This window comes from Callorhinchus milii, unplaced genomic scaffold (assembly GCF_018977255.1).
Source record: "Callorhinchus milii isolate IMCB2004 unplaced genomic scaffold, IMCB_Cmil_1.0 Scaffold4, whole genome shotgun sequence".
Lineage (NCBI taxonomy): Eukaryota > Metazoa > Chordata > Chondrichthyes > Chimaeriformes > Callorhinchidae > Callorhinchus > Callorhinchus milii.
This window is the reverse complement of record NW_024704745.1, coordinates 12,573,127-12,587,761: the sequence shown is the minus strand read 5'-3', so window position 1 is coordinate 12,587,761 and position 14,635 is coordinate 12,573,127. Positions and strand designations below refer to the sequence as shown.

General features: G+C 41.4%; 1 protein-coding gene across 1 annotated transcript in view; it reads left to right on the top strand.

Annotated features, from left to right (window-relative positions):
• Positions 1–1,356: 1,356 nt before the first annotated feature.
• The window catches only part of gdap2 (ganglioside induced differentiation associated protein 2), a 29,845-nt gene continuing 16,566 nt past the window's right edge, over positions 1,357–14,635 (top strand). The window contains exons 1-8 of the mRNA XM_007895865.2: positions 1,357–1,581; positions 5,915–6,054; positions 9,288–9,441; positions 10,216–10,304; positions 10,944–11,020; positions 11,433–11,592; positions 12,616–12,766; positions 13,451–13,527. Of these exons, the coding sequence (XP_007894056.1) occupies positions 1,400–1,581; positions 5,915–6,054; positions 9,288–9,441; positions 10,216–10,304; positions 10,944–11,020; positions 11,433–11,592; positions 12,616–12,766; positions 13,451–13,527 (1,030 nt within the window). The 5' untranslated portion in view covers positions 1,357–1,399. The remainder of the gene's footprint in view (positions 1,582–5,914; positions 6,055–9,287; positions 9,442–10,215; positions 10,305–10,943; positions 11,021–11,432; positions 11,593–12,615; positions 12,767–13,450; positions 13,528–14,635) is intronic.

The following is a 14,635-nucleotide window of genomic DNA, read 5'->3' as shown; positions in this document are numbered from 1 at the left end:
CGCGGGCCGCCCCCCCTCCCCGTGGTGTGTGCGCGCGCGCGCGCGCGCGCGTGTGTGTGTGGATGTGTCGCGGAGCGCGCGCGACGCGGCCGTTGGAGCTCGGTCTGCCGCGTGCGCGAGGCTGAGCGGCCGTTGGTGGTCGGTGACCGTGTGCGCATGCGCGCGTCCCGTCCGCCCCCCCCCACGTCCCCCTCTCTCTACCCACCCCGACCCCGAATGGAGCCAATAAAAACGGCGACCGGAGCAGGTACCTGAGTGAGTGAGTTAAGTACACACACACTAAATAGACCAGACATTTACAAACAAAAAAAAACACGCGCACACCTTCCTGCTCACCCGGAGGAGAGAGCGTGTGACCGACTGCACCGTCTGCGAAACGAAGCCGAGGAAACGCCGTCACGAGAGATTCAACGGTTGATCCCCCGGAGGAGCGGCCCAGGGCCGGGACCCAGGGACCGAGGGGCAGGGCCGGGACCCAGGGGCAGGGCCGGGACCCAGGGGCAGGGCCGGGACCCAGGGACCGGGGGGCAGGGCCGGGACCCAGGGACCGGGGGGCAGGGCCGGGACCCAGGGGCAGGGCCGGGACCCAGGGACCGGGGGGCAGGGCCGGGACCCAGGGGCAGGGCCGGGACCCAGGGACCGGGGGGCAGGGCCGGGACCCAGGGACCGGGGGGCAGGGCCGGGACCCAGGGACCGAGGGTAGGGCCGGGACAGCCACGGCAGCCGACGGCCCGAGCGACGAGAACATTTATCGTGTCGACCCGGAGGCGGTGAGGGGGGAGCGGGTGGGACGGACATATTTTCTTACGAAACCACCCAAAAAAAAGAAGACAATTTCCCAAAAAAAATGACGAATTAAAAGCCGCCGCCGCCGGCGGGAGGTGGGAGTGGGGGGGGGTCGTCTCTGACTGAAAGCGGAAAGGCGATCGGCCTCCCCAGCGCCGGGGTCAGCCAGCGGAGGGGGCGGCCTCCTCGCCAGCTGTACCCCTTGTCCCCAGGTGGGGTGGTCCTCGTTGCCGAGGAGAGGAACCGAGCCCTCTGCACGACAGACAGATCGAAGCGAACAGCCCGAGAGAGGGAGAGAGGGAGGGAGAGAGAGAGAGAGAGAGAGAGTCGTCGGCAGCTCCTGGTTTTCTTTTAGGCGCACAGACGGAGCGAGTTTGATTTTAAAATCGACTGTCGCCGCTCACAAAAGGTGTTGGGGAGGGAGGGAGTGTGAGTGTGGGTGTGTGTATTTGGCTTCTCCTTCCTCCCCTTTTCCTGCCCCTGTCCCTTGTCTTCTCTCCCCCCCCCCCCACCCCCTCCTCCCTCCTCCCTCCACCTCCCACCGTCAGTCACCCTCTCCTCCGCTGACAGCAAGTCCCCCCCACACACTCGAGACTTTTCGCGAGGCTGCAGGATGGACCCTCTGGGCGCCCGGTCCCCGGTGGTGGACGTTCAGACCCTACCCCGTTGGGCCGACAGTTTGCACGAAGGCGACCAGACCGATTCCGCCAGGACCTGCGGCGAAATGCAACGCGACCCCTCAGTCTCGTCACCCTTCCCTCACAGAGAAGACATCAACAGGAAAATTATTCTGTGGTACGTGTTCTCCCTTCCCTCCCCACCTCCCTCCCTTCCCTCCCCACCTCCCTCCCTTCCCTCCCCACCTCCCTCCCTTCCCTCCCTCCCCACCGCTGAGGTTCCTGCCGAGGTTCAATAGGGATACTTCATCCAAAATCAATCGTGTGTCGTACAGTTCTTAATTCAGCTTTGTGCCCGGAAAAGACCCCCGGGGGCTGGGTGGGGGGGGGGACATTCTTGCTAACATATTTTAAATTCCAGCACTTGCAGCATGATTTCACGCATTTTTTTTTAATGGCATGCTTTTGAAATGCTCTGCGGGTTCACCATTTTAAAGGAAAAGGGGTGACATGGCAGATTGCTTCCAGGTCCAGTTGAGTGGATGACTGCACAGGCCACTCGCACATGATTGCATGTTCAAATCCCCTTGTCCCCCCTACTTTTGTAGGCGGTTGAGATGCTGCTGTGCTTGGTTCACCTGCGCCTGTTGGACCTGGGTGACGGTCTTTCCATCTACGAATAGATTGTGAAGTGGATTCGCTGTATTTTGTGGCTGAAACTTATTATTATTCCATGATCAACCGCAGAAAGTGGAAAATGTCCAATTGCATCCTTTACATTTCTTCCTGGGTTTATGTTTAGACATAGTAAGTAATCTCGTAGACTGCCCATTTTACTGTTGATCAGCAGATGAGGTTGGACCAATTCAAATAATATTGAGGTTTTGATTTTAACTCTGGATCTGTGGTCTCGAACTGTCTGCAGCAGTTGAGCTGTCAATATAATATACAAGAAGTATTTAATTGCACTGTAGAATCTGACGAAAACCTATAGGGACTACACATTAGAATGTAGCATTTCATTGACTGAAATGGACTGAGGGGCACGTAATTCAGAAGCCAAAAGGTTGGATGCAATGTTTTTCTGTGAACCATTGCCAATTGATGCCTTGTTTATGTCACACATTTATCTTATTTCATACTTGAAACTCATGACTATTGGAATTAATGCTCAGTGGGTAGGGAGGGATGAGTGTCTGAGCTGTGGGTAGGAAGATAATTGTAATGTTCTCACACATTTCATGCTGAGCTGTGCTGCTCACCAGGAATCCCATGGTAGTGCCTGTTACCTGCCATTCACCTGGCAGGGGCTCAAACTTGCACTTGTCGGATGTAAAATGGCCAACTGGTAATTATCCTTCTTAATAGGGGAGGTGAGTGGGTCTCCTTGGAGTTGAACTGGCTCCAAGATGATGTGCTTGGCAACGGAAGGTCTGAATCTAATCAATTCTATGTGGCAGACGGATCCATAGTACACCTAGGTACTGCTGGATCATTAACAGGATTGAGGGACAGATTGGTCACTGGGGGAATCGATTCTTTCCACTCAGCTTTTGTTAACCCTGTAAGCCAAAGCCCCAATGGATGGGGTGGTCCTAGCTGGGCAAGTTGTGGGAAGCTTGCCAGACAGTGCTTTCAATTGCAAGTTATGCTGTTTTAGCTGCAGTAGTACCCTTAAGCAACGGTTTCCCTCTGGAGGGAAGGTGTGCATTCCGGTCTATGGAAATTCCCATGTGTACTTAGCCTGCATGGAACTTTGTCTGGTTTGGATACTCTTAAGCACGTTGATTGGTTTCTGCATGTGTTAGACACTAGCTGACAATATTGGCTATATTTTATTTTGGAAGATTATTGTATTTCCTTTACTTAAGAGTTGCAGACTCTTATCAAATAATTATCAACAGTGAACAGAAGTAGGCCATTCAGCCCCTCAAGCCCATTCTGCCATTCTATAAGATCATAGCTGATTTGTACCTCAAGTCTAATTACCCACTCTTGCCCGTATCCCTGAATACCCTTACCTAATTAAGTGTTCAGTATGGAGGTGCACTGTTGTGTACATTGTAACCCAGTGATACTCTTATCAAGAAATTGTGGTTACTGTTGGTACAAAATATTGGTGTGAAGGCACCCTGTACAGCAGATTAGAATGTGCAAATTTTGAAGTCAACGAAGGTACCAGTTAAAGAAATACAATTCACATATGAAGCATAATAGCTATGTGTTGTGTATTTGTAGTATACTTATTGTTTAATTTCCACATTGGTGAACATCGTCTGAGTTGCTACATTTAGTAGCGAGGAATTCCCCACCTATAATATCCTACCTGTAACTCACACGCCTGGCCATGTCCATTCAAGAGAAACGGTAGCGCAGCCTGAGCAAAATCTTTGTTTCATAAGGTTACTAAAAAGAGAGGTTGATAACTGAATAATAATCCTTTCGTATGTTGTTGTACCTTAGCACTTTGGAACAACTCCAAGTGCTTCGGTGTTTTCTATAAAGTGTAGTGACTGTTTATTGTTGGTGAATGTGGCATCAAATTTGGATAGAGCAATATGCCATAACACAGCTAATTTTTAAATCTGAGAATTGTTGGCAGTAGGAACAATCCCCATTTCCCAATAGTGTTGTGGTATCTTTAAAGTCTATCTGAACAGATAGATGGGAAATGGGTTTAATGTCTCATTCAGAGGATGTTTTGTCCATTGGAACTTTGTTGTTTAAATATTGTGCAGTGTATTGCTAATAAAGTATTTTCAGTTCAGCAATTTAACCTTTAAGTAAATTATTTGTGTTTTTGTGAGCTAAAGTATTTGAATGCTTGCGCAGGAGCCAAACTTGAGTAATTCTAATGGATAATAAAGTTGGTGTATGAAATAGGCTGATATTCAGCAAAAGATTAGAAGTATTTATAGGGAATGGTCCCAAGTTTACAGGGTAGTAAATGTTTTCTCTTAAAGAGACACCGCTTATTCGCAGCAACAATAGCTCTGGCCAACCATTGTTTGTTTTAAGTGGAATATTTATACTTTAGTCTCAAAGTAGAATTAATGCATAGTAAACTATGTAGGTTTAAAATTAAGCTTTGTAACTGTTTCCACTTCCTCTTACTTCAGGGTTATGAAAATAAGTCAAAAATATCTCAACAACTTGCATTTATGTAGCACTCTTCACGTGGTGTAGTGACTCAGAGTACATTGTTAGTAGTTCACTGAAGACATTCCTCACTTTATTTGCTTGCTGCTTTTTATGGTAAATATATGAACATGAAGTGAAAAATTCAAGCATGAAGTGTTCCTACATATCTTTAAATATCAAAATTTATCTTGGCTTTATTAACACCTCTTTAACCCATCATCCCTGTCCTCTAACCTATTTTCTCCTTTGTCTTCCTTGCCCTGCCTCCCCCCTCTCTGTTAATCCTTAAAAGCCTCTTCCCCCCACATGCCCCAGATCTGACAAAGGGTCATGGGCCCAAAACATGAACTGCCTGATTTGCTGAGCGTTCCCAGCGACTTCTGTTTTTGTATCTGAAATAGTTTCCTGCTTTCTTAAGTTGTACTGTTCTCTTTCCCATTCAAACTGGCTGCCAGATGACATACATTGGAATTGAACCTGTAAACAATTGTAGTTCATCTAAATCTAAGGAACTGACCATGATTCTTAATTCTCAGATGGCCTTCGTTAAATTATTCAACCCACCTCAACTATTTCCACCATCCCAATTGGATCTTCTAAAAGCTGATGCAAGTAAATCAGATGATTTATTTTTGCAGACTGGAGTTTGTGTGTTCTTTGAAATGCAAATGTGCATTTGTGGACAAATGCGGCAGCCAGTTAGCACACAAGTGTCCTACAATCAGCCATGAAGTGAATAACTAATTTTATTTATGGGAATGTTGGCCAGGACACCTGTAGAAATACCCTTCTCTTTTCAAATAGTGCCACCTGAACAGGCAGATGGGACCTCAGTTTAACGTCTCATCTGAAGGTACCTCCAACAACAAAATATAACCCTCAACACTACATTGGAATGTCAGCTGAAACTGAGTTCAAGTCCCAAAGTGAAGCTTGAACCCACAAGCTTTTGACTCTGAAGTGGGAGTGCTACTATTGAGCCAGGCTGACACATACATAACTGAGATTTCACTGGTTTGATGAAAAATTCTGACGATCCAGCAATAAGCAATGCATCCCAGATGTAATGATCAACTCACTTTGATCCCATTCCACCAAAGTTTAAATTAGTTATCTAAGAACTATATGCACATTTTCTTGTAGAAGTTCAGTTTTAATAAACCTTCCTAGGGATCAAGTGAGGCCTTTACATCCAGGACAAAGTGTTACATTCCATCAACAAGTTTCTACGTCAAGTAACTGAACTGTTCCCACGTAGACATAAAATGGACTTTGATGATGCTGGATTTGATGATACTTTGAACTCAAATCTGTGTACTGATACTGAAAATTTGCATATACCGTGCAATATCTGAAGGTTTCTTTTTCAGGATGGGGGATGTGGCCTTGTTGAACGGTACAGCTATTGTGAACACCAGTAATGAAATGCTGTCTGAGAAGAACAGCATTAGTGACAGCATTCATTTGTATGCAGGCCCAGAGCTCAGGGAAGAATTGCAAAAATTAAAAGGTAAGAGGCATTATACTTAGCTGTACACAGCAACTGATTAGGTGATTTAAATGTGTTTCTTTTGTTTCTGCCTCCATTCAAGGTCCCTCAATATGCCTGTTCCAAAATACTCCAAATAATAATTCATGCATTTGATATAGCCCTTTTGCTTCGAGAGGATGGCTCAAAGTTTTTGCAGGATCTACTGTAAAATGGAGTGACTTTGTATTTTGGATGCAGATAGATTTTAATGAATTATTATTTATTATTATTATTATAGTAAAAAATTAGTCTTGAGACTCATCCAAATTATTAATTAATGTCTAGGTGTTTTAAGCTTGTTTGTTTAGGAACCAAGCTCACGGTAGTGAAGAGGTTAAAAGATCCATTATTGACCTGTGACTTGGCTGCTTTGTGACTAGAATGGTTGATTTAAGTAAGGCAACAAAGACTTACTGTCTTCAATAACTGATGCTTTATTAACTAGCTTAGTGCATCTAATTTAATTTCTTCTACTGAAAAATGGTTCAGAAGTTGATTTTTTTTCTTCTTGTTGATCTAACATGTTTTGTGCCACATTGCATGTCTCTATGCTTTGAAATTTTTAATTAAATTTGCTACATGTCTGGCACATGATGAGGCTGAATAAATGTTTTTTTGTCTTCCTATGCACCACTTCTGAAAGTGATGAATCACACTCTGCAATCTCACTACCCCTGGCAGCCCACCAATATCTCACTTCAGTAGTTGTTCTTTATTTATGAGACTGAACAATAAGTGCTAAACCATTTTGACTGTCTGTATACACTGTGGTGAAGGTGAGTTGTAGAGGACCTAATCTGATCATAAGGTCACTGGATAACCATCTATAGCTAGAATCCTGTCTCTTCCCTCAGAAAGCGCATCACATAACCAAGGAATGCTGAGGTCAACTGTAGCTTCCCTCTGTTGCCTGAATCGAGGACTTAAAGCTCATTTCAGATGAGTGACTGAACCGATTTATCTCAGTGCTATACCAAAAGGTTTATTTATCACTTAATTTATCTGTCAAGCCCTAATCTGAAGATTGCTCTGGCTACTTTTCATTCAAATCATCAATGCCAAGGCAACAGAACAAGACGACCCAATATGTCTTTACACAGAGGGAAATTACTGAATCAGGTTAATACTTGCATTTGAAGTAGCACCTTATCATGTCGTCAAAGACTCAAAGCGCATCGTAGGATTTTTTTTGTGTGAATAATAATAATAATCCTTGCATTTGATATAGCGCTTTTCACGTCTTCTGGATGTCTCAAAGCGCTTCACAGAATATGCTGTAAAGTGAATTGACTGTATATTTGTGGGTGAAACACGGCGGCCAATTGCGCACAGCAGTGTCACACGAACAGTCGTGGATTAAAAATGACCAATTTATTATTTTTTTTGTTTTTTAGAGGGATTATTATTAGGTGTGTGAAGTTTAGTAAAAGTGTATGTTACCAGGAAAGGTGGTTGAGATCAGGATCCTGGACTCATTTGTGCATAAGGCTGTATTGGGAAGATGGTAGAGTAGGTATCTTTGACGAATGAGAGCAAATTGAGAAAAGGAGCCTCTTGTGAATCTGTTTGTGTGGAGAAATGGGAGATTTGTTTTTCTACCAGAATTAATAAAGGGAAGAGTGTGTGTAATTGTTATTTTTTTTCAAATGTTATTTCTATGGTTAAGTGTTTCAAGACTATTTCAATGAGATGACGAGTTGGGCCAGAGGAAGGAGAGGCTGAGCAAATGACAAAGAAATGGCATGAGGATAACATTGGGTTGGGGGGGAAGAAGTCTACCTACTCACTATCTGGGTAAATTGATGTGCTAAAGATACAGTGTGTGACAGATCGCTCCTCAGTGCCATTGACAACAAGGCGCTGTACGCCAGTGAGGCAGACGGTCTAGATCTAATTCATAAATGATCTGAAGGAGCCCAACAAGTCTAAGGAGAGAAAGAAAGCAGTGCAATCTCTACTGGGGTTATGGCTCAAGTGCAAGGTTCTCGCTGAGCTCTGATCTACCTGAGAATTCTTTGGACCAAGAATTGTGAACCAGAGAATCCTCAGCCCAAAGGCGGGCATGCAGTAACTCGCAGTACAGTTCATCCGATGAGGATTTGGGCTCTGAGCATTTTGTCAGGCTGGAAGATTCCAGTGAGTGCCTGCAAAACAGTGCCAATCTGCACCAGAGCCAAGAGGGCTCGTGCCCTGCCAGCAGCCATGCTTTGCTGCCCTGCAGGAAGCCTGCACAGTCCAAGGAGTGGACGAGAAAGATGTGTTCCCAAGGATTGCTCCTTAGTGCCGTTGATGTTGAGGCACTCTAAAGAGTAAATTTGGTTATGAATTTTATGTGCTGTAATCTCTACACTTCAGGACTCCTTAGCGCAGCTTTTTTTTTCTATTTTCAAGACTTCATTTATAAAGATGAATCTAAGCTGCTTTTTTTTAAAAAGATGTTCCTAACTGAAATTGTACTTTCTCTTAATTACTGAGTGGCATTCATGACAATAAAGGTCTTGTATTTAATTTTTTGGCTGTATTTATTCTATAACAACTTATAGGATTTTTGTTATTGGAATGCAAGCAAGATATGATTCGAATTTCAATTAACTATCGTTGGGAAAGATGTCTCTTTAGTTCTAAAGTTAACTGAAAAGGCAAAATTATCCAGGCTGCAGTGTACTTTGCACTATTGCTAAAACAATAGTTTCACAATACAACCTGTGACTTGCTTGCCAAGTCATATTTTTTTAAAGTAAAATAGCTGACTACTTCTTTGAATTCTGGGGAGTTTCCATAGACGTGAGGAGATGCTTTCTGTATCTGACTAACTTATTTTACATTTAAAAACAGAAAAAATAAATTTGATTATTTGTAAAGTTAAAATTTGATGAATTTGCCTTCTGTTATCACTTAACTAAATTATTTCTGGCTTGAGTATTATTTCAGTGTCTGTTCTATTCACCTGATTGTCAAATATCCATATATACAATATAACAAGGAAGTTGGGGGAGGGGTTCATTAAACAGCAGGCTTTCTGCACATATTTGGTTGGATCCACATTCCAGCGGTGCTATAAGTGAACCAGTGTTGTAAGTGCGTTTCACAGGATTTACTGTACTTGCCTGCAAGTTATTATCGCTAGTAGTTTGCTGACCCCTACTGACCATGGTATGCATTACACAATAATTTATTTTCTGTAATCTGTGTGGAACAATTTTGTTTTTTAGGATGCCGCACTGGAGAGGCGAAGATGACTAAAGGCTTTAACTTGGCTGCCAGATATATTATCCACACAGTAGGCCCGAGATACAATCCAAAGTACAGAACAGCAGCTGAGAGCTCCTTATATAGTTGCTACAGGAATATCTTTCTGTTAGCCAGGTAAAAATAATAATCCTTGTGTTTTGTATAAGGCCATATCACATTGGAAGTACAAGTCAAAGTACTTCATAGGATATTGTGAAATGGAGGGTTGTGTACTTGTAGGCAAATGCGGCAGCGCAATTGGGCACAACAATGTCCCATAGACAGCCAGGAAATGAATGACCAATTTGTTGGCCATGCCACGGAGGGGGGAGAACTCTTTTTTATATTTTGAATAGTGTCATTTGAGAGAAACAACTAAAGTGAAATTAGCAGCACCAACTTTTGTACAGTTATTTAGAAGAACCAAAATATAGATCGAAGCCCCGTTACATCACTTCTGACCCAAAAAATGTGCTTGATTCGGTGGGTCTTATTATATTCAGCAAATGGGAAGTAACTGTCTATTAGGGATGATTGATGCTCTGGAGCCAAGCAAGGCTGATATTTTCAACATTTTATTCAAATAATTTCTAAAAACTATTGTGTAGATTATTTAAACATTGTTGTGGAGTATAGTTCACTTGTGCATCTGCTGTATTTAAGAATAAATGGTTAACTTAAATTGTCTTCCTCAGGTTGATATCTCCAAACTATTGTATCCAAGAAGCATTTCAACAACAAATTACATTTGTATAATGCTTTTCACATTGGGAGGTTCATACCATAATATCAACTGGTACATTGTAGATTCAGATAGCTGGCTTGTGAATCCCATATGATTTTCTTTTAGAAAGATTTGGTAAGTGAATGAATCTATGCTAACTACTTTTTTTTTTAAACTTGTCACAGGGAACACTCGATGTCTTCAGTAGGATTATGTGTTATCAACACATTAAAAAGATGCTACCCTTTGGAGGATGCTACAAACATTGCTCTTAGTAGGTGTCATTTGATTGGGGAGAGGGATGGTAGAAGAGAGTGAGGGAGCAATTGGGATGTTTGGATAGAACTTTCATTATTGATTATCCTATATATTTCCACTTGTAACCTTTAGTCTTATAATACTTTAAATTGGGAACTGTCTCACACAACTAAAATTGCTGTTTGAATTCAATTATCTTACATTAATGACTAAGACCATTTCTTTACTGTTATATTAGCAAGCACAATTCAATCAGAAAAGACAAAGGTTAAATGATTTGTTTAGGAACTTGCTTCTACCCCATGATTCCCCTCCTGCTTTAAAGCTATTCACTTTATATGGTGTATATTATAAATGCAATTAACCTAATTAGAATAGTCCTTATTGGGTTTATCTCATTTATCATTTGTCTATATTCGAATGAGACATTTGCTACATTGGGTTAGCCATGCTTGTACTAAAAAGTTCTGCAAACTGCTTTTCCCTGTCCTGCCTCTGACACCTGGAGCTGATTTCTACTCCTCCCCGGCTGTGTCGAGTTTTGTGAAAGTGCAACCATGAAATTCAGAGATGAGCAAAATTAACATTTTCACTGAAGAAAGTAAGATCTCAACAAAAATGTGTATGTTTAAAGTTTTCTCCTTTAAATTTTCAGGAACAGTTAGGCGTTTCTTGGAGAAACATGGAGACACTATCGAGACTGTTGTATTTGCAGTCACTGATCTTGAAGAGGTAACTTATCCAGTTCAGTAAATTATTGTATGCAAGTGCTGCAATGTAATTCTGAATACTCAGTGGTTCAAAGCTTTCCTAAATTGTATTTCTGGACAATAATTATTGTACCGATTATTTGTGGCTCTAAATACGATGTTATAAATCCATGATCTTCTTCCCCATCCCACATGTAATGGGGATTTAAGTGCTCCAGGATGCTACCCCGCATGAAGGTAGCTATATAAATGCAAGTTATTGTTGTAATCTATTGATTTGTAAATCCATAATGATTTTATATTGTTATGTATTGAATGACTTATTACAAAAAAGTTGATGGAAAGTTAATTTTTTCAGTGTTTCTGATTTTAAAATCCAATCATTTAAGCTTTCCTTGCAATGAGGTTTCAAAGAGGGTGTCTTTTCCCCACAGGCTGCATATAGAAGGTTGATGCCTCTTTATTTTCCGAGGTCGTTGGAAGAGGAAAGAAGGTGTCTTCCATTTCTCCCTGTTGATATCGGGAATGCTGAAGGGGAGCCAGTCATTGCAGAAAGACAAATCCGTATTTTGGACAAACCAGGCATTTCACAATGTGAGTCTGTTAGTTTTTTACATTTTCCTTTCATTTTAATATTTATTTAGATTTATTTATGGATTGATACACCAAAGTACAGTGTATGCAATCAATTATCAGACACTCCTGTTCTGCTGGGGGAAGAGGCTTTTATGTTTTTCATGGTATTATGTCTATTTACTGAATATGTTAATGGTTGTTCTAAGAAGTATTAGCATTCCAGGACCCTTAATAAATCATTAATGATCCTGTGACACCGTTCCCAGCCAGTGATTCAGCTACTCTGACATAATGCTTCAATTCCTTTTAACAATTTCCACTCTAAGATGAATGGCTCCATGTATGCCTCATTGGAGTGGTGTACTGTAGTCAGATTGGGAGCTGACCCACTTTATTTTGTTCAACAAGCTGCCCTGAACTTGAAGATATACAAAGTTCCAGGGCAGCTTGTTTTTTCGTGTAATCTAGAGATGAGACTGAGACATTGCCTTTTGTGAAGAAGTATTAATTCCAATAACAATCCTTACATTTGACGTAGCTTCTTAACATGTCATCAACACGTATCGAAGCAGTTCACAGAATTTTACAATGAAGTATAGTGACTATTTGAAGGGAAATTCAGCAGTAATTTAGGCACAGCAATGTCCCACAAACAGCCATTAAGTGAGTGACCAATTTTAGCCGGGTAGCTGTTGGGAAGAACTCCAGGAGAAACTCCCTTCTCTTTTCCAACAGTGCTATGGAATCTTTCATGTCCACCTGAACAGGTAGGCAGGGCATTGGTTCAGTATCTTTTCGGACGTCATCTCTGACAGTCCAGCATTCCACTGGACTGCCCCTAGACTTTGAGCTCAAAATTCTGACGTGGGGCATTGAACCTACAACTTTCTGACTCTTTAAGGCACGAGTGTCAGTAACCGAGGAAGGCTTAAAGTACCTTAGGTAAAAGTAGAGTAAAGGTATAAAATCCTACCTACAAATTAAGTTGGGTCCAAGGACTTATTGCTGATCTAATGGGTGGTAATGTATTTATCATTGTAGATGAAGATGAATCTGACGAGGAAGGTCTTGACCTAGAGTATATTGGGATGCATGCATTTGCTAAGATGGAAGGAGATATTGATAAACAAAGGCGACTGATTTTACAAGGGCAAATGTCTGAGGCAGCTGTCCAAAAAGCGCATCAGAGAAAGTGAGTATGGAATATGCAAACTTATTTCTCGTCAAATTAATGCATTATCAGATACCTTTAATGCTTTTTCCAAGTGATCTGTTCCAACATTTGTGGAAAAAGCAGAATAAAAATTGAAGCACAAAAGACTTGTGTGTCAATAGGCTCGCTGTCAAAAGATGTGCCGTAAATATATAAAAGGGCACTAAATAAATGTATTGCATTTATAGAACTGAGGCATGTTTTTGTCCATGAAAGTTCATGTTTTTAAAAATAAAACCATAAATAACCCATTACCTTTGGAGCTTTCGGAGTCCTATTTCATTCTACAGTTTATTGCTTTGGCTGCGTACTCTGCTTTTCCTCAGCAAATCTATTCTTGTGGCACAGCTGAAGCCTGGAGCACCATATGTTGAAATATGGGCATGAATCGATATCTAACACTGGTTGTGCTCCCTCAGTGTGTTTTCCAAGAAATTTGTGTATAGTTTTAATTTTGTGCCATCACACTTTTGTAACTGGAGTGTTATTCCACGTAAATGTTTCTTGATGTGGCTTCTAAAGTACACTCATCATGCATATTTGGAAATAGCAGATGTCACACTATTGAATGATTTCAGCAACCAGCAATTTCTTTGTTTTCCCTCAATTACCAAAGATTATCCACAGAATGATTAAAAAACTTTGTTTCATTCTCATCTTTAGCTATAATCGTTGGTTGTGCAGAGCTAGAGCAGATGACTTGTCAGACATTGCTGCACTGAAAGCATTATACCAGACTGGTAAGTACTGATTACTCTAGGACTTGAACATAATGTATGTAAAATAAAACTCTTTGCATAACATGTCTGCTATCGAATGGGCCTGTGTGATCTGGGTTTCCTCAATTTAATATTTCAAGGGAGTTGAGATTATAGCTGGAGTTAACACTGACAAGTGTCTTGCATTCAGGAGTATAAGGAAGAAATTGTGTCAATTTAAATTGCCCAGATTTTACTGATCACCAGGGTGTTGATTTCCCTTTTTTGCAAATGTTTTTTAAAGTTATTTGTCCTGGTCTTTATATTCAAATTGAGTAATTTGAAAGTCTTAATACAAGTAAACCTTGCTATATTTTCTGTTTGCCAGAATCAAAATCCCCAGCTGATTAAACTGACAAAACAAAATAACAGTTTCCCAATTTGATACAGATTAAACTAATCAAACTGACTTCATTGACCCTTATATAGCTGTCAAAGGGGGGGAAAAAGAGCATGCCTCTGCTGGACTGTATATAGACATGTTTTCATCTGCTGAGCTAATCACTTCTCTATGTGACACCAAACCTCCTCCATGATCAGTGTACTGAATTTTAGACTGAGCCATATGATGATACCAGGAAAAGCAAAGCCATGCTAAATTTGTACATCTGGTTTGAAGTTTGGCTCTCCTCTAGCCCCATAATTAATCTCTTGACTATTGCAACAGTTGATATTTTTGCATCTCATGCACTGTTCTGACAAACCTGACTGCAAGATACCTTTTTTTTTAGAAACAAAGCTTGATTTGAAAACTAAGCCATTAGCCATGTCATCAGGACTTGTGCATTAAGGTTATAAACCAGCAATTAGATCGCTGGAAATAAATTGCAAAATTGTATTAATAGCTAAGCTAAATGTTAATCTTAGAAGTCCATTTTATAGGGAGTCTTGTTATGCTACTAGAATAAAAATGGCTTTGTTCAAAGTTCTTGTCCAGCTCTAAGTGTACAATGTGATTGTCTGATTGTGAAACCCCTTTCCGTGTGTGTGTGTGTGTGTGTGTGTAAGAGAAATCCATTCACACAAACTACTTGTGTGGTACCTTCCATTTACAACAAAATTACATTTGTATAGTGCCTTAAATGGAATC